The 25,361-nt window shown below is 46.5% G+C and overlaps 1 protein-coding gene across 1 annotated transcript in view; it reads left to right on the forward strand.

Annotated features, from left to right (window-relative positions):
* LOC8042354 overlaps nt 1-13,771 on the forward strand; it is a 484,035-nt gene extending 470,264 nt beyond the window's left edge. The window contains exons 20-23 of the mRNA XM_042287475.1: nt 838-922; nt 8,542-8,594; nt 9,222-9,461; nt 10,924-13,771. Coding sequence (XP_042143409.1) covers nt 838-922; nt 8,542-8,594; nt 9,222-9,461; nt 10,924-10,951 — 406 coding nt within the window. The 3' untranslated portion in view covers nt 10,952-13,771. The remainder of the gene's footprint in view (nt 1-837; nt 923-8,541; nt 8,595-9,221; nt 9,462-10,923) is intronic.
* Nucleotides 13,772-25,361: the final 11,590 nt, after the last annotated feature.

Below are 25,361 nucleotides of genomic sequence, written 5' to 3' on the forward strand. Positions count from 1 at the left end.
CGACTGCTACAGCATGTATTTAATGCTAGTTCATCGGGGATTAAAAATAAAAAAAAAAATAAAAACAAAAAAAAACAGCCTTTTTAGAAAAGAAGTATGACCTTTCCAAGTTTGTTCAACTGAAAACTCTGTCGTTCCTGAAAACTGTCGGACTTTCCCCTCGTTGCAATCCGGAACGGCAGCTTCTTTCGTCCAGTGCTCGCTCCATTTAATTTATAGCAGTCAAGACCAAGAGCGGTCTAGTTCAGCCGTTCTTAATCGCGACGTCAGTGACAGACGCTCCATTAACTGCGTTGCGTGTCCGTCCAGGTTTTTATGTCCTCGCACTTTCCTGTCCTACCAGGCGCGCTGGCCCTTCTCTGAGGCTCCATTAAATGTCCGCGAGCGCGTCACGCGAGGGAAAGTGTTCTCGATCCGTCCGGCCAGTCGCCTTCTTTTCACGCGACTCCCATTTTGTCGGTCCGTAATTTTCGGGGTTGAAATGTCGTACGCGAAGGGGTTCCAGAAGTGGCCACAAAGGGAGAGATAAGAATAGCGACAGCTCGCATGGCGCTATTTTTTTTTTTCTATTTTTTTTCTCTCGGTTCTCCGAGTTTGAGATTTGGGGGCAGGCGTGCGTTTGTGCGCCTGTCGGTTCCTCGTTACTGCAACTGGGACGTGTGTTACAATGCTTCCTGGAGGGAGGAAAAAAAAAGGCAAGATCTGGGGCAATCTGTTTCTCGCGCGGAGCCCATCTTTCTCCTGGAGCTTTTTTTTTTTTTTTTCCTCCTCTGGTCGGTTTCCCCATTGTTGTGGCCTGTCTGGCAGAGATTGCAGAAGGCCTCATTCTTCTTGCAGGAGCGGAGCCCAGCTGAGCGAGCTGCAGATGACGCGAAGTCGAGCCACGGACGCCCTGGCCCCCGCGGATCTACAGGGCAACAAGGTAGGACGATGCTCGGTTGGGGCTTTTATTTCCTTCGTCGAAAGAGTGACCTGTTGGCAAATAACGGGATGCAGCTGGGGTCACTTTAAGAAACGCAGGGTATGGCGAACTTATGAGATTGCGGCATCAGAAGGCCGAAGGACCTATCACCGACCTGGACACGGGTTTCATAGGCTGTCGGTGAATGGAGTCGAAACTTCCACAAGTTCCACTCTCTCGTTCCCCATGACTGCGCCGCGCAGCGCCAATCGGCGCTTTTCTGCGTTTTACTAGGAGTATATCGTAGGGCCCCAAACTTATCACGTGGAATGAAATCGGTGCTTAAAGTCTCTCGCAAGTCGGTGCTCAAGGTCTCTGGTAAGTTTGAGGGCTTCGACACGCTCTGATCGGGGGAAAGGGGTTTAGAAGCGTACAAAACTGATCTGTAAGGGTACACCGGCACGTTTCATAAAAAAACTAAAAAGAAAAAAAGAAAAAGAAAAACAGCGGTTCATACCTTTTCCGAATTTAGGGGATCCTTTACAAGTGAATCGGGCGTAACATAGTTCTTGAGAGTAACTGCAGTTAGAATCAGTTGTAAAACTTTAACCGCATTTGCGACTTAGCTAATTACATTTCAGCTGCTGTAACTCCAACACTTTCCTTCGGCTGGAGCTTTCACGGCTATATTTGCGACCTAAATTAAACGCACAATGATGCGATTGCTGCGCCATTGGTGCCCAAGTGCTCATCCTGATAAAAAATAATTGCATTTTCTGTATGTCCGGACAGCCGGAAGTCAAGCCTGGTTCAGACAGTTGCGTTTGACTGGGTTTGACTGCGTTGCGGCAGCGAGAAACCGGGACATCCCTGCTACTTGTATCGCGTGCCAAGAGGATTCCTTGAATTGGATTCCATGCTTCATACGAAGCACAGATGCGCTGGTGACTCGCTTTCGGTTCTCGACGCAACGCAGTCAAACGCACTCAAACGCAAGTGTCTGAACCGGCCTTTAGTCTTTATGAACGTATCGGGAGTATTCACAGGTGGCCATTGCTGTGTGCTCGACTGCTGAACACGTGTTGACGGCCAGCTTCCACGGTTTTTTGTGCAACGTGCATTCCGCACCATCGAGATTGCCGGTCTTAGCAGCCTAGTAATGCGAGCTCGTTTTGAGCATGCGCTCTAAACGGCGCCCTCAAATATGGCGTCCAGTGAATACCTCCTACGGTGTCCCCGCTGCAGATGAGAAATTTTACCAATGCAGTTACTGCAGGTGTCTGCTAGCCTGGTGTCTTTAATTAATGTACATCGCGCAATCGGGAGTATTCACATGGACGCCATATTTATGGGTGCTCTTTAGAGCGCATGCTCAGAGCGAGCTCCCATAAATAGGCTGCTCAGACCGGCAGTCTTGATGGTGCGGAATGCACGCGGCGAAATAACTGTGGAAGCTAGGCGTCAGCACGCGCTCAGCAGTCGTGCACACAGCTATGGCCGCCAGTGAATACTCCCTATTGGTTACCTTTTGTGACGTCACTACCTTGCGAACAACAAGTTCGATGGTGTTTGTAAGGAGCGTGGTGCAAGCTTTAAATCATTGCGCTCTCAAAGCAACACTACCTACAGCGTCGAAATTGAAGTTCTTCCATTCCTCTTATTTCCGTCGATGAGAAATCCTTTGCATTCGGCCAATCGCGGAAGGCCGACCACAGCGACGCTTCCGATCGCGCACGTCGCCAATAGTAGAGTTTTAGTAGATCGTTCCCATGACTCCAATAACGATACCCGATACTCCGCCACCGCCTCCCTTGAGCAAGCATAGTATCGTTATCGGGGCTATCGGAGGTATCGGAACGATTTACTAAAACTCTCTAGTGATACACGGCCGGACGCCGGTGCGATGCTTCGAGTTGTGCAACGCGAGCATTCGCGCGGCGTGCTTCGAGCTTCAGTGCGATAACACACTCGGCTACCGACCACGCATACTGTTACGTTCTGTTTAACTTCACCAACATGTGAGGAATAGACCTATTGCTAAATTACCCAAGTATCAAGAAGCAGGCAGGGAACGTAGTTACACGCGCTGCGCTCGCTCGCCTTACCTGTATTAAAGATATTAAAGAAATCACAAAGAAAAAAAGGCGTTTGTGGACGGACGTTTGGAACTGCCACTTGTTTTAGATTTTTTCTTTATAAAAAAATGCTACTGCCAACGCCAACACGCGCAGCGCGTTGGCACTACTTTCCCCGCATGCTTCTTGATGCTTGGGTGATTTAGCGATAGGGCTATTGGTGGAAACATTGTACAAAATGTTTGTTGATCGTTCTCGATAGGAAGTTTTAGTATGGCGTACCCAAGCCTTTGCCTATACCGCAAAGAATAGCGCCGTCGCCACTGCGCGTGCGCCGAACGCTAACCGCAATTTACACTTTGCGCGCGCTATTTTAGCGTACGTTATTTTTCGGAAACTGCACGCGTACGCAAGGAGTCTTTGGGCTCCTCCTAGGGGTATTCGTGACGCGCGAGAAGTTGGCCAAAGCCAAGACCGCGGTTGCGGCCGCTTTGGCGGTCGACGTGAGCGCGACATCGGCGGCCTCCTCGCGACCGCGATGTTCAATACGGGACGACATTGCACTCCTCCGGGAGGTCACGAGGGGTTCTGACGTGGCCGGTGTCCACTCAGCAAGGGGGGCGACGATCGCCGGCAACTTGCTGCTTGCGCGAACGTTTCTCGGCCAAGGTCAGTACACGAGACCTCTCTTGCCGAAGCGACGGAACCGGGCACGACCGGTCGACCGCTCGCGTCGCATTCTCATATGTAAAGAAGGTCAAAATGTTACTCTAAAATAAGAAAATAAAAATTTTCTTTTTCTCAAGTTATAGCGTTTTTTTGTGCGAAATAAAAAGGGTTACCGTGTCTTGAGGGCGTTGCAAGCGCGAGATGCTCGGATTTTTGTGTTGCGGCGGGCAAACGCTGTTCTAAAACTTCCTCGCGTGGTGTGCGCTGACGCAAGCCGCGCGTTTATTTATATTTAGCGCTGGCGTGCACCAAAATTGATTACGCTATCCTAAAACTTCGTAATATTTGGCGTTTTTTCGAGGTACATTTGGGCGGATTAGCCTCGAGTGTGCTTCTCCTGGGGCACTGGACCCTTGTGGAGAAGCGACATTCGCGGAGTTGACGCCGCGATCTGCGTGTCTCACTTCGCCAAAGTGCAGCCAGAAACCTCGTTAAGGAACACACATTTGAAAAAGAAAAAAAAAAAAAAGAAAACGACGGACGGAAGAAAGGGACGAACACGAAACTTTGAGGCGCTTTGTGTTTGTCCCCTTCTTCGCCCATCGTCTCCGATTTTTTTCTTTTTTTTAGGTAGGTGTAACAATAACCAATCCGCCCGTGAGCAGACTTTTCTTTTTTTTTTTTCAAAGCGGGCTGGCAAGCGCATGAGAAAAAAAAAAAAGACGAAGGAAGGTTTTGAATTCTTTATGTGACAGTTCTAGCTTGTATAAAAAAAAGACGGGTCGAAAGAAATTTTTTTTTTTTTTAAATTTTAATGTCGTTTTTATTTTTGCTTGTTTTCATTTTAAACATACTACTTTCACGAGTAAAACAATTAAATTATTATTTAAACAAAAATTTAGAAAAAAAAAGCGTATCTGATTAATTTGAGGTGGCTCAAAACAACGCTAGTTTATGCGAATATCGGCCATCTTCGAGAGGCTGTCACTCGGGAGAGCGGCAAAAGCGCGATGTGCGCGCTTGGAACTGCCGAAGCAAGCACGCCTCAAGAGCACGCTGAGAACGCCAGTGGAGGAACGTTTACCGCGGCGTGCTAAGCCTAACGACGGCAACGGCGACTGTTCCGACGCTCCGTTCATGTGCGCTTAGGAAAAGAAAATCGAGTTTTTCGAAAACGTTTACGGGACAAGTGGTCATGGCTCTACAAGTTCAGTGATGTGCGAGATCGGTGTGCTAGTATTGCTAGTATACTGAGCGATGCGATGTGCCCCGCGTGCCATGTGTTCGGCTGGGAAACGCGAGGGATTTTCATCATCCCTCAAACTATACATTTTTTAGAGAAGAGGGAGTGCTCCGAGTGGGGTTCTTTCTTTGGACGTTTACGTTGCAACGTGTCGCGTTACACGGAGAATTAAGCGAAAAAAAAAAAAGCTATGCCAGTAGGTATTCGCACGAGTTTTAACATATCATATGTCGACTTGATATCCGTAAACGTCCGCACTTCAGCGTTATCCTCGGCCTTCGACCACCAAGCCCTTCACTAGCAAAAAAGTTTATGCCTCTGCTGCGAAAACTTCCAGTCAAAACCTTGTGAAGACCGTAATGCTGACGTGGAAGGCGCAGCTAATAGTGAGTTTTAGTAGACCCGTGTTTCCCGCTCCGCTAAGCCCCTCCGCTACCCGGAACTCTGCAGCCAAGGCCATCGGCGCGCAGGCGCAGTGGCGGTTTCTTCGTAGCGGAGAGTTAGCGGAGGGGGAGGGAGAAACACGGTCTACTGAAACTCCCTATTGTAGCGGCGTAACGCCGCTACAATAGGGAGTTTCAGGGTTGCCAGGTTGGGCTATTAATAGCCAAATTGGGCTACTTTGTGATGACAACAATTTATAAGTAGTTAAAGTTCAATTATTTTAGAGCAAATATTAAGAAAACGAAGTGTTTCCAAGCTGCATCTTTTCTTAAGAGTCTAAATAATAGGACTGCAGCTATTATAGTAGATTGAATAGATGTAACTGAGTACCACCAAGTTTATTTTGGCTGTACGACATGAGAGCGCCGCGACGCGAGAGCGCACGACAGCAGAGCGTGCGACAGGAGAGCGCTGCGACACGAGAGAGCGTGCCGTTAGAGCATGCGTCACGAAAGCTCATGTGCACGCCCTGGGAATCATCAATGTTTCAGTCTTCAAACATGTTTTCTCGGATCGAACGCTTTACGTCATTTTATTGGTTGAGTACGCAGACCTGTGGGAAGTCTAAAAAATACAATTTTTGCTAACTTGAAATGAATACAACACAATAATCGCATTCTGACTGAATGTGCTACAAAGGTTTATTTCACACGGTGTTGCAAGACGGCATTGCATTTCGACAAGTGTCGACTTGCACCTCCTCTTGGGGACAGCATCGACTCGGTCCTATGACATCTTCATGGTCACGTTCGATACCTTGGAGCGCAAGGCGTCAATAACCTACTGTTGGGAGGATGTGATTGACCATGCCTCCAAACCTCCGGTTTCACGTTCAGAGCGGTTTTTAGCCTTCCTTGCTACCTTCAGGTGAGTCAGGTCATTTGGACCAGACAACGACCGAACCTCTCGAAGGCCATGAGAATCAGGGAAACTCAGCAATAGAGAACATTTTGGTGACATTTGTTCCTTCTTTACACCTGGGGACATTTTTTCCGAAAACTTTTTTTCCGGGGACATGTTTTCCGAAACTTTTTACAAACAAACCGGAGCGCCCCTAGCAGATGCCACCGGTGCCACGCACGCACGATGGGTGTGTGGGCAAGAAGCTCGCCGTCGCCCATAAACCAGTGAAATGCAATGTTATCGGCATCAGTGTGAGTCCCCCTGCCCTTTTTCGCGTTCGAATTGTTGATTCTATGTCTTCCTGACAATGTCTGACTCCTTGAGCGGCCTCAGCGAAATTAACGAGGCTCGTTACATCGCAAAACTTTGCGTGAATAATGTGACATCCGGCGATTCATTCCGCGTGGACGCCGCAGAATGTACACTAAAGCCTGATTCGCATGATGAGATTTCGCTTGCAATTTTCAGTCACGACGTCGCTCGGGCTGCAAAAGCATGAACCGTAGCTGAGATGGTCGACGTTGATACTGAAAATCTCAAGCAGAATCGGACCAAGTGAATCAGGCATAACAAGTCGGTGATGGTCACTGGTAATAATGATCAACATCTTGTATCTACTGTTTACATCGAGCCTGCTTACCAACCTTCAAATTTACATCTTTTGAGGTCTCCACTTACTTCTTATCGCAAGTACCGGACCCACGTTTGGCCTATGGGCCGGTGTCGTCTAAAAGAGCAGACGACAAGCAGAAACGTTTAAAAGAGCAGACAACAGTTCGAACGATCAGGCGGCCGTTTGAACTTGAAGCCGCACTGAACGTAGTCCGCGGGTAGTCCGTACAACTTGTTGGTTTTCCGGCGTTCATGCTGGAACAAAGCAAATAAATCTGATCACCACAAGTACCCATGAATTGAACCCAAAGTACTACCCGCCCAAGCAATCATGGTCTGACGGCGTCTGGTTTTCCCTTTTCTCGGCACATACCCCCGTTCTCAGACGAACCGAGCACATGAAAACTGACCTTCAAACCTTTCTCGACTCTTTTGGTACAGCCCCAGTTGCAGCGTTCCTCAAGCTACCGCTTCCTTTCTCGTCGGGTTTGAAAACCATGTTTCGGGTCCTTGCCGCTGCAAAAGCTGTGCTCTGACGAACAGGTTCCCCGAGGAATGCCCTGTGCTACCAGATCCTTGCGCTCCAAATCTGCGATCGGGCACTCTATGGCTCCGTCGTCGAACTAAACCATAGAGCCATACATTAAAGGGGTAATTAGAGAGTTTTAGTTCATTGCCCAACATATTTTACTGTATATTGGTACCTCCATTGTCAACCAACCTTGAACAGCACATATCGAAGACAACATCCACAAAGCACAAAGCCCTCCAACATCGATAATTCCCAAGGCACGCACATGCGCTCTCGTGAAACGCGCTCTAATGGCACGCGCTCTCGTGCCGTAGCGCTATTTTGTCGTGCGCTCTGGTGTCGCGGCGCTCTGCTGTCGTGTGCTCTTGCGTCATGGCGCTCTCCTGTCGCACGCTCTCCCGTCAGCGCTCTCGTGTTGTGCGCTCTCATGGCGGCCTTCCATTTATTTTACATGCCAAATCTTATTTATTTATTTATTTTCAATACTCCACAGTCCTTTGAGGATATTATAGTGAGTTAGGGAGAAAAAGTATATGACACCTCTGTGCATAGGAAAGGCAGGCGTTGCCTGCAGTAGCCAGCACACATTAAGAATACAGAGAGGGAGGGGGGAATCTTTTGTTTGCATACCATTTCAGGTGGGTGCTCACCTGTCTGAGAAGTCATTAATTAAGTGGTCTAAGTTAAAAATCATATGAGCTTTAGGGTTGGATGAATGGAACATGCCCAGCAACCAGTAGAGGTCAACATGATTGCCCTTATGTGAAGATACTTGGATCCTTGAACAATCTTTTTGGAGTTAGACCTCTTTGTCTAAAATTCATATTAGCTTTTTTTTCAGTAATAAAGTTGTTCCTGATAGAATAGCATCACTAATTCCATAATGGGAAAAAATTCAAGTGAAAATACTCCTTTCATTTGCAGAGTTTGAGTCTGTTATCTTGACTTTGGTGTTTTCATAAGCTCAGTTTCTGGGATAGCCACCAAGCTGTGATTTTATTTTGTTTCCTAAGGTTTATGCGGATGGGCAGCATGGTTGAGTTGCAAAATCGTGGTTATCTTTAGAAGCTTCTGATGATTGTTTTTCATCAGTGGCTGTCCTATCTTAGGAAAGGGTTGAATCTGACATACTTTTATTCTTTTTTGCTTGTTCCTCTTGCAGTCTGTATCACTTGGAAGCCAAATGCTTGATTCGGCCGTTGCTGGACAATGCGGGTGAGTGCGGGTTTTGATTAAATTATATACTACTTGGGACAGTTCTAATTACCTAATGAAAGTTGTTAGCAGAGATATTACTGAGAAAAAAATGGTGGGGCTTTGTTCCTTGCCTTAATTATTTTGTTTCTTGGGGAACATTCTCCCCACGATTGCAGCCTATTCGAGGAAGACACTGCACAATTAGATTTAGGAATTTACTTCAAAACACAGCTGCCATAAGCTAAATGCAGTGCACAGCCTATCTGTTATAGAACAAAGCAAATGTGAACATCAAAATTATGCAAATAGGACAATTTAGTGTATGTGCATTGCATGATGGCAACTTAAAAAATATATATGTTCCTCAAAACATTATTTACACTATATGAGAAGCCAAACTTCAAATGTGGACATGAAGTGTAAGAGTGTCACTAAAGATGTCATTCTAACTAAAAAGAAGAAATGTAAAAATCTTTATTCTGTCTTTTTGCTCACGCTCACACACTCGTTCACTTTTTTATCGGCAATGTTTTTCTCTGACGACCCTTCCCTCGTGTGTCCACGAAGATCTGGGCATGCCTAACTGCCTTGTCGGGAACCTTCTGTGGACGGCTCAAAAACAGTCCGACATACTATGGCTTCCAGCGAGATGACTGGAGGAGTGACCAGGGCCCCCGGCAGAGGGCGGGACGTTCCGGCAGCGGAAGAGGAGGAGAAGCTCCCTCCAGGCGGCTCGAGTGGCAGCCGCCGCCTGTGGCGCGTGCTCAAGGCGGCGCTGCCCGTCCAGGTGGCCCTTTTACTCATGTACTGCGTGGCCTGTCTCATGGAGCCCCACTGCTGCGACCTGCTCAACAACTTCCACGCCTCCTTCGGCCCCCAGCTCAGGTGCGTGGCCGCCGCGAGTCGGGAGCCTTCTTGCTTAGCCGTACAGTTTTAATGTAGAATGTGTTTCATCAGTTGATTTCTGTTAGAGTGTTGTCACGATCGAGCGTCATGAACAAGCGACACATTGTTGTACTTTGGTATAAGATACGGCATATTAATCAGTAATTAGGTGCCCACATAAATTCTTGATGTACATGACCATTTTTTTACTATGTAAATTTAGGGCATGATATCAGCAAAAATAAAATTAACTTTTTTACAAAAAAAATTTTTTTTTTTTTTTAGTTCAAAGGCATCTGTATTTGAAATAATTTTTTCATGCATATCCCATGCATGAAAAAATTGCCACGTCTCCCTCGGCATGAAATGACCCTGCTGGAAATCAGTGTCATGGTGAGAAGTCAAGATGATCAAGGGTAAAGGGTATATGGAACACAATAGTGACAAAAGCATTTGCATGTAGGTTTTATGGGCGTTTTGTGAAGCCTACCTGCTCTGCTAGCCTTGGAACATGATACTGGTGCATTAAGATCCTTCTTTGCTAACAGCCGTCTAAGATAAAGTGCTTCTACTTTCCCACATAGGATACAGGGACGGGATCATAGGGGTCTGAAGGGGCTTGGTGCTAATTTGTTTCACCTTCTTGCACTTTTGATGCTTATTAATTGGCTCCATTAGCTTGAAGCATCGGCTACATATGGACTAAAGCTGAAATGAACTAAAGTCAAGTTGATTTTAAGAGCTTTTTTTTCCTTCATTGACTCCATCAACATTGTATTGCTTTGTTGGAAAATAAAGGATATTATTATTAGTAGTAGTAGTAGTAGTAGTAGTAGTAATAGTAGGTCAACAGTTGTTTTGGGCTTAAATGTTTTGAGCATGTGGAACTTTACGCTAAGGACCTAGGAGAGGCTGCATTGTTGGATCCAAACGTTTTACCGTATTTACCCGAGTAATAGCCGCATTGTTTATGAAGAAAACCTGAGGATTCGCTTTTCCGCGGACCATGCGGATTGCCAATCACTGTGATCGACAGCATGATTTCAGCGGTTTACAGGACAGAGATAATGCCTTCGCTCAAAGATACCATCTGTAAAGATTGCATTTGTATGGAGACTCGTGTTCTCGATCTAGTTATTCGCTATGTTATTTATGTGCAACGTGATGATTGGCTTTATATGTGCTTTGCTGGAAAGTAGACGCGAGGGCCTTGTTCATAAATAGTGCGGCTATTACTCGAGTAAATACGGTATCTTCAGTGCATTAAAGAAGTAACAAATGCATTTTTTGTTAGCATACGATGCATGAAAGCCGACTTTTTTTGTGCTGGAATGTCTATGGTGTCAGCTTCCAAATGGACAATTCAACTGTTTGTTGTTAGTTTTCTCACTGCTGTTGAATTTGTTGAATTATCCTTTGCATTTAACTTTTTACTAACTCTCCCCTGCCTCATCTGCTACAGATACACCCAAGGACCACCGCCAGTGTGATCTGGGAGTGTGACGCAAGGCAAGAATACGAGGTCCATTCTGAGAGGAGTGCGAAGGAGTTTCGTTTCATCTTGCATCGGACCTCACAGTTCTCTTTGCCACGCCTGCACCACAACCTCCGCGCTCCAGAGACATTGCCACAGAGTGCCGGTGGAGAGGGTGGCCACGCCACGACGGTTTCACTGCCATTTCTGTTTTCGAGGAGCAGATTGTGTCGTAGGCTTAGCCTTTTTTTTTACTTCTGTTTTGTTTTGCTTGATGTTTATCTTTTCTACTGCACCACTGTCGGTGGAGTGTGTGGCTCTGTGTGCAAGCATGCGGCGGCCACAACATGGATGGCTCGGAAGGCATGACCCAGTTTACAAAGTGGTCGCTTCCTTTTGCAGGCACTGATGAGAAGCGCTTTTGGTTTGGCGAGTGTAGAGGAAGCCTCGCAAAATGCAGCATGATTGGTGCAACTTGCAGTTACCTAGAGGGGCAGCAGTTTGGTGTGTGTAACAGGAGGCCCGTCCATTAGCGCAAAGCATGCAGCATACACGAGGTTTTCCTCATGTAAGCTGAGGAGTCTTGCAAGAGTACAAGCTTAGAATTGTTGCACCAGGCATGAATGCGCTTGCAGCATTGACCTGTGGAAGGGTGATAAATGTGCAGTCGCACTGGCAGAGGTGTTTTGTTTTCTTGGAATAGGGGCCAAATTCATTTTTTATGGAAGCTGGGTTTCTAACTCAGTATTTTTTGTTGTGTTTCGTGCCAGTGTTCATGTCTAAAAAGGCTCGCTTGGTTTGGTGGACATTCGTAAAATTCCATCACAATGTTAAGTTATGTTGAGTTTCACCTTTGGTTTGTTTTACTGCTTGTTCTTTATCGATACAAGACAGATTTTTGTGGTCCTCTTCAGGTTCTTTAATGGTGGCTTCAGAAGCTCAATATTGCTTTCATGGCTCACCTCAAACAATCGGTGTTTCTTCTCCCAAGTGAATTTTTCGTTATTCTCTGCCTTCCCAATCAGAGCATCTCATGAGAAATCATATGAGGAATTCTGTGCCCTACAGCAGTTTTCTCACCTCCTTGAACCCCAGAGGGCTGTTCCTCTGGAGGTCTTCAAAAATTTGGGATAGATTGACTGAGCATTCTGCAACGAAACGTTTGCCACTTTTGGTAATGTTGTCGGCCACTATGGTGTTTTTCTTGTCCACTTAAAGGTGGGGAGGTGTCTTTACTATATTTGCACATCTTGCCACTCTTGTTCATCTCGCAATGCTCGACTTTAATCATGGTTTCAATCCTGGACAACTGCCATTTAAAGAAGTTTACTGCCTCAATGCATAAAATTTCTAGAATCCAGAGAGTTTCTGAAGCATATTGTTGGTATCTAGGAGAGTTGGTAGAGTGCAAACCTGGCCTCTATCTAAGTTGTAAGGCTTATTGAGTGAGTATCCCAAAGTATATCTCATGCAGAAGGCAAGAACACTATACAGTATGGTAAAAGCACTGAGGAAAATTGTCATTGATTGCCTCGGATTGGTGTTTGTAGTCAATGGCACTTCAAGGCTTTGTTGGAAGGATGGGTTTTGTTTATTGGCACTATATTTTGCTCCTATTAGCCTGGCAAGTAAATGTCCAAGCTTGTGACTCTTGGTACCATAACACAATCATTGCATGCAGATATTTGTGTTTATACAGCTAAAGTTCATCTGCTCTTGGAGTCTGTGTTTTTGTTTTGTTGCATTTTGTTCTAGTTGTTCATTGAGGATTTTTTTTGTGTGTACATTATACCACTTAGTTGAAGTTCCATCTTTTTATATTTTTATCTACTCTCTATGTCTGTCTTCTAAACAGTGTCTCAAACGGGGAATGAAAGCAAGAAAACATGTTTTGTACGAACTCCCCCTAAATGCTTACTTCTTCAAAAGTTCCTCTGATAGCCTCAGATATTGGTAGGCCACGCTGGCCAATGCATTGTGATCGTATCATTCTTGAACATTCAGCAAATAGTATTTTTCTACTTCTAATTCAATGTCCTTGAGAGTACCTCATCCCAGTGCTGGCAGCTATCTGGCTTGAGGTTTTGAGTTTTGGTGACTGGTGTCTGCTTTTGGAACCCCCCTCAATGCATTTACGTTGTACCAGCTTTTTAGCTGGGACTTTTCTTAGTATTTTCATTGTGCAGATCGAGATATCATTGTTCTAAATTATTTTTGTAGCGTGTGTGCTCTAGAGAGCGGCATTACAAATACGCTCCCTCGTTTTTTAGGCATTCTATGGTATCTCCCTTTCATAGATTTTGTTGAAAGCTTGGCTCGACTTCTGATGCGTTGCTTTTGTTTTCTCCTTTGATCCAAAGTCAATAATCTGATGAGAGCAGTTGGTGGATATATTGTTTCGCTGAGCCAGAAAAGCATAGCAGTGCATCCCTGTATTATTTATTGCTCGCTCGATCACCCGACGATTAAGTGGGTACAAATTTCACTTGGAAGGATTGTTCATTAGAGCTACAGGAAGTGTGCCTTATTTTGACCCCGATCTAGTCACAACAGACAAAGTCTCAGCAATCTTGGAAAGGCATATTTACATCGGAATTATCCTAGAACCACATTGTTAGAGGCATTCAGTCTCACAGAACCCCATCTCTCTTTATGAGGAGAAAATATATATGCTTTTTGTTCTTTTTGTTTCAAAAGTGACCTATAAGATGTGTTCTCGATAAACATACGCATGGAGTAGTTATTACTGAGCGACAGCATTGCATGTTCTATTAGATTGCTGTGGGTTCTCAATAGTGGCCTTTATGTAGGTATGAAATAAAAAGTTCCAACAGCATCAACTTGCTGCGACGATTTTTCTGAAATTTGGAAAACTGCGTCGGTTTTGAGGCTTGCGTCACTGACAGAATGAGGACGTGCCTCGAACTCAAGCTCGTTACCTTCCAAGGTGCTTTGGCTGCGCGCTCGAAGCTCACGTGATGCCCAAGTGTTGTTGAAGGTCTCCCCTGTCAACGCGCGATTCTGACATGCTGCTGCGATGGCGCTGCTGTCGGTGCATGCGCAGACGTTTCACCAATCCGGTTTTTGCGCACGCGCAGTGCCCACACGTGGTGTGAGCAGGCTGCTTGTGCACACTGGCGTATAATGGCGTCAAAAAAGGAAACTCGTTTGAAACCAGAGCTTTTGCGGCCTTTTAGAAACGCCAGCTGCCCAACAGTTGGCAAGCAGCAAAGTTGCTTTCACCTCAACAGGGCTGGCTTCAGACAGGGCACTTTTTATAATCGCTTTTTGGCCTTAAAATTTTTTTTACCAATGAAACGAGAAACTGAGGCGATCGAAATTTTCTTGAAGGTTTCTTTAGGTGGTGCATTTATCATACTCAAATTTTACGTCTAAATTTTAAGAAACATTTCAAATTAAAAATCTGCTTTTATGTACAGGGAGTAAAACGTTAGAAACCGTCTGGTCAGCACTGCTACTCACAGATGTCAGCCAGACTGTTTTTGCCATTTTACACCCTGTGCATAGCAAAAAAAACGGGATTTTTTAGAATGGAAACTTGGGCAAGTAGGTGATTCCTATTCTAAGGTTAATAGTGCAATATCAATCACACACACTGACACACAAATGGACAAACACACGCGCTGACTTACAACTCGTTTTGTATTCTGTTAATTCCTTGTTCTCGTCATTGGGTTGACTCTCGCGATCCCCATGACCAGCACAATAGCACGAATACAGGAAACACTTCTAAATATGCTTCTCGCTCCTCACCACAATTATCAGGATAAAAATTCGAGCTCTTTTTAAGACAGCGTTAAGGCTGGACACTAACACACTTGTCAGCGAGAAGTGCTATCTTTTGAGCTTTCATTATCTCTCTGGTCAGCGGGTCCCGACTTCTTCCTATTGCAGCCCATTTTTCCAAATTCGGAACGCATCCACAATTCCTACAGGTTATGCCCAGGTGTTCCGAAACGACTCTGTGGGTGTTATAGAAGTGCTCTCTTAAGGCCTGTTCACACATACAGCGGAGCGCTAAGTAAGCGCTACGCGAGCGCTCCAAGGAGCGCACATGTGGCGCTTCCTAGCGCGTGACTTAGTTCTAACATAGCGCGCGATTAGCACTTCTGTAGCACCTTGTTAGCGCTCCAGTAGCGCCTTGTTAGCGCTTCAGTAGCGCTTCTTGTACCGCAGTGCTGCGGATTAGCGCCTGCACTGTGGTACCGGTTCCTGTGGTTGGGTGTGCATCAGCAGCACCATGGCGGACATGTGGGATGCTGAAATAGAATTGCGACAAATGCACTTAAATACGCGATTAGTGCATATCTGTGGGGACGGCTTAACGCCCAGAAGAGCCTTCTGCGTGCGCGAAATCTTTCGCCACCGAGATACCCACGGGTACCCAGCGAACCTTGTTCCCAGGCTGAGGGACCGAGACACAGAGCTCTTTCGAATGCGAGTATTTTTAACTGCGTGTCTTTGAAACCAGGGTCACGCATGTCGAATAGAAATCGATGAGGTCGTACGCAATCAATTAGTCGCTCAGAGTCCATGAATCTGGATCGCCTGCCCGACCCTTTGCTTGGAGAGCGTCTGTTTTACTTCCTCTTCTTTCAATGCCAAACGAAAAACAACAACAAAAGAATCGCCGTGCACGCGCTGTTCCGCAGCAGCAGGCACGGCACAAGGAGCGTGAGAGCGCTAACAAAGCGCTTCTGTAGCGCTAACAGAGCGCTTCTGTAGCGCTAACAGAGCGCTAATAAAGCGCTTCTGAAGCGCTAACAGAGCGCTACATCACGCGCTAGGAAGCGCCACATGAGCGCTTCTTGGAGCGCTCACGTAGCGCTAACTTAGCGCTTCGCTGTATGTGTGAACCGGCCCTTAAGCGATCGTTTAAACACCTGCCGGTTTGTCCTACATATTCTCTACCACATGAGAGTGGAATATAGAATAAGCTACCCCCTCAATGCAAGTAACAAACTTCTTCTGGTAACTCCGTTTTCAATATGTTGATCATATCTAGACCGCGTTAGGCGGAGAAAGGGGGAACGGGACGCGATGCGGCCCTCTCTTTGAGGCGTCGCAGGGGCGGGACGTGCGAGTGCGGTACCGGTTGGGGGGCCTCCTTGCGCGAGTGATTGCGCGGACGGGCGCTTTGCCGAGCGGCGTGTGCGTGCCCGCGCCTTAGGCACGGGGTTGGCTAGCTTGAAAGCCTGTATATACTGTACATAGCGCGTTTTCGGGTTTTGGCTTTGTTCTGGGCATGACACCACTGTTGTAAATAAAATTTTCTAAACACTTTTTTGTACAACCAGCTTGACGGTGTGCTGACACATTAACTTTCCTACATAAGCTCATAAGCTAATTCGGTGCAGAAAAGGCTACGTTGATGTTGATACGGTTTCCTATCGTCTTAAGTCCGTCTGACACCTTATTTATATATGGAACAACAGCCGTCTTTTCCTTTTTATCTCTTACTTCGCTTATTACTTAATTGCTCCAACTGATTTTCTTTAAAACATCTGCTGCAGCCGTCAGTAAGGAACTATGGTACTAAGGTTGAAAGCTGAGCTAGTTAGTGATCGTTGTACATAAGGGAATAAAACAGCGCGAAGATAGAAATAGAAATAGAAAAAGGATAATCAAGAGTATGGTACCCCGCTGGCTTGCAAACCTGCTAATCTGTGCATTGAAGCTTACTTTCAGAGAATGAAGACATGACTCTTTAAGAGCATTCGTGAGTCATAACTTAACAATACCTCTCTTCACTAGCTTAGAGTGTGCCTATATGAACAAAAGGAGTGGTTTCTTTTCTCTCGGTTCGTATGACCAGCATACATGATAATCCGCAAAAATTAACCGAAGGTCCAAAAATCACAAGGACCCTTCCGTGGGAAGTTCGTGTGTTACTTCTAGTGGATCTATATAGGTCGTGAAACACGAAAGAACGTTTGGTACCATAAGCTGAAAGCCCTTAGCTGCGCAATCTAGGATAACCAAGAAGTCGTCTACAAAGCGAAACACCTTCACAACAATAGAAGCATCTAAGCACTGTAACAGGTTCCGGTCATGATGTGCGAGGTAAAGGTTACTCAAAACTGGCGCAATACACGATCCAATGCATACCCCTTGCTTCTGCAAAAAAAGTTTTAGGGACGAAGCTCCTTAGGGACTAGCCTCGTCCGTCCGGCGTCCGTGCTCACATCGATTGCCATCCCATCTGTCTTCTTAAAAAAAGAAAAAATGTTTGCGCAGTCGACAGGATTCGAACCTGTGCGGGGAGACCCCAATGGATTTCTAGTCCATCGCCTTATCCACTCGGCCACTTTTTTTTTTCTTTATTGGTTAACCACTCGGCCACGACTGCGGGACGAGTAGGGGGCTCTGCGATGTGGTAGTAACTCAAGAGTTGGGGATGTCATGGATGAAACGTTGCCTGTAGCCGCTCAACGTCTATGTAGGAAAGGGCGCTGCGGTCAAATGCGTATATAATCGCGTTAAACTTTGCATGCATGGTCTCAACGTTTATAGACGAGAGGGCGCTGCGGTCAAATGCTCTAATGCGTATATAACCACGTTCCATACCACACATTCTCTTTCTGACATGGATGAAAACGAACGAAAAGCTCGGCATGCTGCGGCTCAGCGTCTACGCAGACAGCAAGCTGCTCCGGAGACTAGGGCGCGAGAAGCTGCTGCAAGGCGTCAAAAACGCCAAGCGGACCCGGAGTTGAGAGCTGGGGAAGCGGCGGCACTACCTATGAACAAAATCAGCACTACATATGAAGGAGGGAAGCGGCGGCTTCCATGAACAGAATCAGCACTACCTTTGGGAAGCGGCGGCACTACCTCACATCAGCGTTATAACGCTGATCATCAGCACCACCAGAGCTTCGCCCCAATCAGCATCGTTCACCACGTAGAGATCCGGTCATTTTTTTTCTTCCCAACACGCAAAGGTAGATCTTAAATATACCGTGAGTAGTTCAAGGAAACCACTTTGGGATATTCCTGACGCAGTCTGAAACGCAATAACACCAAATTGGAAGGAAGGGACGGGAGGTGGGCCTTTCGGACAAGTACAAGAAAGATGACCACTTTAGGAAGCTGTGCGGGATTTCGGACAGGCTGGCGTTCCTTCCTCCACAGCTTATGTTCGAAGGAATAACCTACATCAGGGAAAAGTCTACCGATGGCATAGGCGACCTGCTTTACTACTTGATTGCATGTATGTGAACGGCCCCTTCCGTGCCCCTTCTGCTCCTTCTGCGGCGGCGCCCAGAGCGAATTCTTCCCTTTGCCTGACCGTGCGCCGACGACGACCGGAGCTTCCCCCCAGGATTGTGGAATACGTACGACGCCACTCTTCAGGATAAAGACTGGACGAACAACACCTTCGAAGGATAGAATACCGGGATCCAGAAGCTCGTCGGCCACGGCCCACGCCCATCCTAGCGTCTGGAGGTTGATAAACTAGATCAAGCGCTCGTTGCCACGGCATTGACACAAGCCCGAAAAGGTGAACCCCCGGTGAAGCGGGTGCGAAAAACCACTCTGCGCCTGCAGAATCGTCTGAAAAATATTGGCGACGGTTCCAGGTGCACCCAGGTCCACCAAGACAGCTGGAGGCAGTAGGGAACTGCATTCGCTTCTTACCAATCGATAAATAAACTTGCTTCCACTCTAATAATAATAAAAAAAAAGCATGCGCCTGTCAGATTGAATTTATCGTAGCATTTTAGCGGCGCTCGCATGTACCTATGTTTTCGCACTCGTTTTAAGACCAAAATGCAATTTTTTCTGGTGAGCTTTTGTCCGCGGTGAGCTTCTCTCCGGTGAGCTTTTATCCGGTGAGCTTTTGTCCGGGGTTCGAAGTCAGCGAGGTACCCTAGTTCATTACTGACGGCTGCAGCAGATGTTTTAAAGAAATTCAGATGGAGCAATCAAATAATAAGCGAAGTAAGAGATAAAAAGAAAAAGACCAGCTGTTGTTGCATATATAAATAAACTGCCAGGCGGACTTAAGAGAATGGGAAACCGTATCAACATCAACGTAGCCTTTTGTGCACCGAATAAGCTTATGAGCTCATGTAGGAAAGTTAATGTGTCAACACACCGTCAAGCTGGTTGTACAAAAAAGTACCAGAAGTTTGTTACTTGCATGGAGGGGGTAGTTTATTCTATTCCACTCTCATGTGGTAGAGAATATGTAGGACAAACCGGCAGGTGTTTAAACGATCGCTTAAGAGAGCACTTCTTTAACACCCACAGAGTCGTTTCGGGACACCTGGGCATAACCTGTAGTAATTGTGGATGCGTTCCGAATTTGGAAAAATGTGCTGTAATAGGAAGAAGTCGGGACCCGCTGACCAGAGAGATAATGGAAGCTAAAAAAATAGCGCTTCTCGCTGACAAGTGTGTTATAGTTGTCGCTGTCTCAAAAAGAGCTCGAATTTTTATCTTGATAATTGCGGTAAGGAGCGAGAAGCATATTTAGAAGTGTTTCCTGTATTCATGCTATTGCGTTGGTCATGGGGATTGGGAGAGTCAACCCAATGACGAGAACAAGGAATTAACAGAATACAAAACGAGTTGTAAGTCAGCGCGTGTGTTTGTCCATTTGTGTGTCAGTGTGTGTGATTGATATTGCGCTGTTCACCTTAGAATGGGATTTTTAGGCTTAAATCTTTTTTCCTGAGACCCACACTCGTGAAATTTGAGTATTATAAGTGCACCACCTAAAGGCGTCTTTGTGGAAATGTTCACTGCACTTGGTTCATTGATTTACGAAGAGCGCTCAGAAACAGTCAGTAGGCGCAGTGCTATAGCTAGGGCTGAAAGGAACACTGATCAAAAATTAAGCAGTGATCCAAATTACGCATTCAAAAAAGCCAATTTGGATCAGTTGTCAACTGAAAGTAAATAAGTTGTTCACTCAATTAAGAAATAAGCCACTTCAGGTAGCCCCGAGTAATCATTAGCTTCGTTATCACATTCGGAGCTTCTGACGGAAACAAAATAGTAATGTGGTGGAATTAAAGGGGCACTGACACCCCAAAGGTCGCATTTTTTTGTTGTCTAAAACGATGCAAGTTAAGTCATAGACACGCAAAAAAAAAAATTGCGGTGGCTTAGCTCGGCTATGCCAGGATATACGTAGCGTAAGCTTATGCGCACAAAATGAGAGGCGCTATCAAGCGGCTCCGGTGCAGCGTCAGACTTTGCTACTGCGCAACAGAGGCGCACAGCTGGGCACGCGGCGGCGCCAGTGCGTCTGCCGCGGCTGTGACGTCACTCCTCTGGAATGCGTAGACCGGCGAGGTTGACGCGGCGGCGGTGGAGCGTGCGGCGGCGGCGGCTCCGGCGCGCCAGCTGTGCGCCGTGTGACGTCACTGCTCCTCGCGCATGCGCAGCACGGAGCACGGCTCATTATGCGAGCCACGCGAAACTGCTCAACCTCGGCCAGTGTAGCTCACGCTACAAAATACAGCAACGCGAAAAATCTTCCCACGGCGCGCGCGCCTCATCGCGTTTTTTTTTATTTGTGACGTCAAATATTATAAAATTTAGAAGCTTTGTAAGCGACATTTCTATAACATTTAATACGGCATTCGTAAAACGTGTTTTTAACGCAACTGCGAACGCACTACGGCCCTTCTTATTGAAATACCGAAAGTCGTAGTCCGAAGTGATGTCACCTTTTGGCTCTTTATCCTCGCTCGGAAAACATGGCGGTACTCGACGCATGTAGCAGAGGATGATCGGTCAGTCGTGGAGTCAGACAAAGTTGACTTTCTTAGGTGTCCGACGACCTCTCAGACTTCGGAAAGGAAATCGTCAAGCGGTTAAAACAACTGGGTTCAATGTCTGTTTCGTAGTTTCGGTTGTGACTCCGCCGGTGCAGCCTTTCACGCAGAACCGGCGCGACGCGTCGCTCACAAAAGTCCACTGCGCGTTCTGTTCAATCTCACACCGTTTCAAAGAATTCGAGATCGCTGAAAGGGCTTCTAACTCGAAAGTCAAGCGCCGTCTGCTCGCAGCCGGTTGTTCGCGGGACGCCGGCGAACACGACACTTTGGGTGGCGGCGGTTCGGAGGCCTCAGAGAAACTCGACTCGCAGGACGGCTCAATATTTGACGTCACTGCACTGGCGCGGGTCGCGCGGGAACTTCAAATTTGGCCTTTGGAATTTTTTTTTTATTTCAAAAATACTGAATTCTTAAGTGTCGAATTTTAAAGGGGCCCGCCCTGCAATCATGTTTAAGCGTCTACCTTTTTTGCGGTTTCCACGTCCCTCGGGGTTCGGGCAAGCCAGCGGAACGGAGAGAGTAACTACATACCAGTGCGTCATATTTCAACCGGACGACGCAAAAACCTCCTCCACCTGCAGGGCGACCCGCGGTGCCGAAAGCGCGCAATATGTGACGACATCGTGACGTTTTAGGTCCTGGCCTTTCTACTGGTCAGAGCCGCCAAAAACTTATTTTTAATCGAAATACAAAATATAAGGGGCGTGAGCCGTTTCCATTATTTATATAAGTAGTTTTTGTTCAGTATTTTAGATCAGAAAAGAAACAAATGCAGTTTATAAAGTACGGAAACAAGAAATGACCCGTCGACATACCCGCCACCAGGCGGTGGCAAAGGCGGCGCATACTAGAAAGGTGTTGTTGGATCAGGCACCGACGAGCACGAGTGTAGAAAGGACGCAGACGTACGCGGCGGCGCTGCAGTCGAGGATCGGACCGGTTCCGAGCGTTCCGAAGGCCTTCGGCAAGCAGCTTTGGCTTACGGTTTGGCCCTTTGGCGGTATGGCAGCACGAAGTGGCTCCCGTTATGAACTGATCTTTACCCCGTGTTTGCTTTCGTTTGTGGCCAATGAAGTGTCTTGCCGAATTGGTGTTTAATCGCGCAGAAAATGCAATGCGAGCCACCCTGGCTGCCCGCTTCATACAGCCTAACCAGAACATGCATTAGTGGCGCCCTCTCGAGCCGTCGACACGGAGTGCGGCAGCCGTGACCGCTCTCTGAGCTCACTACCCCTCCTCTAGTTCACGGCCACTCAAGCAACCAAGGGCGTCATGAAGGAGGTTATTTTTTGCTTATTTTTGTAATTTTAATTTGCCTATAACTTTTAAAATAAAGCGAAATTTGAGAAAAGAAACGTTTCATTAATTTACTACGTTTAGTGCGCTCAGGTTCAGTGCAAATTAAAGAACAGTGAAGAAGTCCTTGCGGGGCACCTTTAAAGGGGCCCTGCAAGCACTTTTTTACTGGTTTTCAATTCTGTATTGATGTTACCAGATCTTCATCTGCCTTTCAAACTGAACACGGACGCATTACACTGCGGCACGGGTGCTGTCATTAACCAACGTAATTTGACCGAAACAACATCTCGGCAACTCAGCGTCACAAGGCATCACTCGTATATTTTTCCCAGGTCCGAAGTCAATTACAGAACGACTGAAAAAGAAGCTCTCGCTGTCCTTAAGGCAGTACGATGCTTTCGTTCGTACCTAGAGGGCCAGAAGTTCAAGCTTTTCACGGACCATCAGGTTTTAACGCACCTTCTCAGCATGTCGAAGCCTAAAGGGAAAAACAGCGGATAGATAAATGAACTCCAACAGTTTCAGTTCGAAGTATTTCATTGGCCAGGCGTTCACCTCAGAAATGCGGTGCTGACGCGTTGTCCCACCTGTCAATTTTAGAGATAGGGCATGAGACGGTGGAAGTCTTCTACATAAGACTATGGGAAGGAACTTAAGATTTCCTTCCCATAGAACTTTCCAAGATGGAAAGTTTGAAGTGTCAGACACGACTGTAAGCATCGATTCTCACACTATACTATGACAAACCGGAGTCCGGTGGGCATGATGCGTTTTGGAAGACATATAATAAGCTTTAGTTACCGATTTTTTTGGCGCTGAATAAAAAGAGACATATAGTAGTATGTACATTCGCGCCACGAATATCAGATGAACAAAGCGCAACAAAAGCAACGATTCAATGAGATGGCTTTGCCAATTCATTCTACCGTCCCATTCGAAATAGTTCTTCTGGACTTCGTTGAAGTATACAAGAAGAGTGAGGGAGTTGCTAGAGCCCAAGCGTTCCTCATAGCTATTGACGAGTGCACACGTATGACTCTCGAGAACAGGAAAAGAAGATGCCAACAGCGTCACCGCGATGCTAGAAAGGGACATGTTTAAGAACACCAAGGGTTCCGACAATGGTTCTGCGTTCCGGAGTAAAAGGCTTCAACAGTAGGCATGATCAAGAGGCCTCGAGTTGCACTTCGCCGCCCCATACATCTGAAGGCAAACGACCTCGCAGAGAGACTGATATGAGACCTGAAACAGTACCTGTCGATGTATCCTAACTTCATCGGCGGTTGGAAATCTGCCCTAGAGGCAGCGGTGGTCCATCATATCCGCTCACACACGACAGCCTCAGTATGTGGTCTCAACTTTGCGGCCTTTGGAAAAGCATCTTACTGGCCAGCGTGATCTATAGTCAGTTACATGCAGGTTAAGAAGGTAGCGGCAAATGCCCCTCAAAGGGAATCAGATATCCCTCCGCCACCTTTGCATCCAATAGCGTCCCACCGTTTCCGTGACGTCGCGGACAACGCGCGAGGAGGGTCTTGCCTTTCTGTACATATTTGCTTTATCTTTCGACTTAGACTTAGCATTGTGGAAGCCACGAGAGGGAGATTAGAGTTCTCCCCCACCGACGGAAACAAATACGACTTTCGGGGATTAGCTTCCCCCCCGAAGGATACAAAGGCTGCTTTCAGCGGCTCGGTTCCCTCTCCGATGAATACAAAGGTCGCTTTCTTAAAAAGTGGGATCGGAGACAAGTGGGAATCATTGAAGCGGAACAAGGAGCGTTTCCAGTGAACTCTTCTTTCGACTGCGGAGAGATTTGAAACGGGCGCATCACACTTGTGGGAGGAGCTTCTCCTACCTTCTTGACTTGTAACCGACTATAGCGTTGATGGAAGGAAAGGAGTCCCCTCAACAACTGAGCTGTATAGAAAAGGAATTAAGAAAAAAGATCGAGGTCACCTAAGCATTCCTTATGAGTTGTGAATGCGAAAGCATGCAAGCCGCTCGTCCGCTCCCTTTTTCGTCTGCTGCGTACTTTTCGTCGCCGGTCGGGGCGTGTGCTCCCCTGGTGACCTTGGACGCACCGCGCTGATGGACACGCAGCGCCATGGGGTGACTGGTTGAGGAAACTGACGAGCGCAGCGGCCAATGGGAGCCCCGTCGACGCGCGCCAGCCAATGAATCTGAAGGATTCATTGGCTGGCGAAATCTGCCGTTTTCGCGCCTCCGACTGATTACGTCAGCTCGCTCCATGAGACAGTTAATGCTTTCGCAGTCAAACTTTGACAAGAGATTTCGTTCCCCACCAGGTATTTAAGTGGGAGATTTTGTCATTGTTCGAAAAGGCATCCATGGGGCACGCACAAAGTTTTCCGGGCCATACCAATTGGCGAAAACCGCTACCACGCAAGGTATCCCGAAAACCATTTAGTATTCTACCGAAGACAACGTCACTTAATGTGCGTCCATAGAGAATGTGCTTCCATATCATCCCAGGAGGGATGAACAAAGAAACAACAAAAAAACTGGGATAGTGTAATAGTAGACCACTGTATAGAAGAAGGAGGGCGAGAAAAGGGAAGAAGAAAAGGGAGTAGTGCAAACCAAAGGTAAGAACTAGTAAAGTGTCATATATCGTAAGTGATTTCAATTTTCTTTAAGTAACATTACAATTAATAAAATATTATGATTGGACGATTCCTCCCAAAAATGACTTGCACACACATGTTAATTCAAGTCCGCCTGGGGCTTGAATTACAAGGTGCTCCTCGACAGAACCCGATCATCATGACTGCAGCAGCCGCGGCCCGAAGTGGTGCACGTCGTTCATCTGAAGCCATAATATATAGACCGTTTTACAAAAAGAGGGCAAGAGAGGAAATGGGAAAGTGCTACCAGCGCTTTCCTCCTAGCTAAGTAGTTAGGAAGGAGCGAAAGACCCGGATGGAACGCCTTGGACGCATGTGTTGCCCAAGTTCGCTTGTTTTCTTCGCGGTCCTTTAGTCCCAGCAGTGTTGTGCCAAATACTCACCAGAAGTATAAGGTAAGAAACTACTAAATACCCATTTGAAGGTGTATTTGAAAATCAGTTACTTTTACTATGAACTATCTTGAGTAGAGTACAAATATTTTGAAAACGTAATTGAATTGCATTCGAAGATACTCGGCAAGTAAATTGCAAGCAGGTAAAATAATAAAAAAAGTTAAAAGGGGGTGCTCTATTTGTGATGACTTCGCAGAAAATCACATTCTGTTGTGATCTTTATGACTTCCAAGAAGAGACTTAGCTGCTGCAATCGAAGTTTACTTTGAAAT

Source organism: Ixodes scapularis, unplaced genomic scaffold, assembly GCF_016920785.2.
Source record: "Ixodes scapularis isolate PalLabHiFi unplaced genomic scaffold, ASM1692078v2 PGA_scaffold10__122_contigs__length_95168666, whole genome shotgun sequence".
NCBI classification, from domain to species: Eukaryota; Metazoa; Arthropoda; class Arachnida; order Ixodida; family Ixodidae; genus Ixodes; species Ixodes scapularis.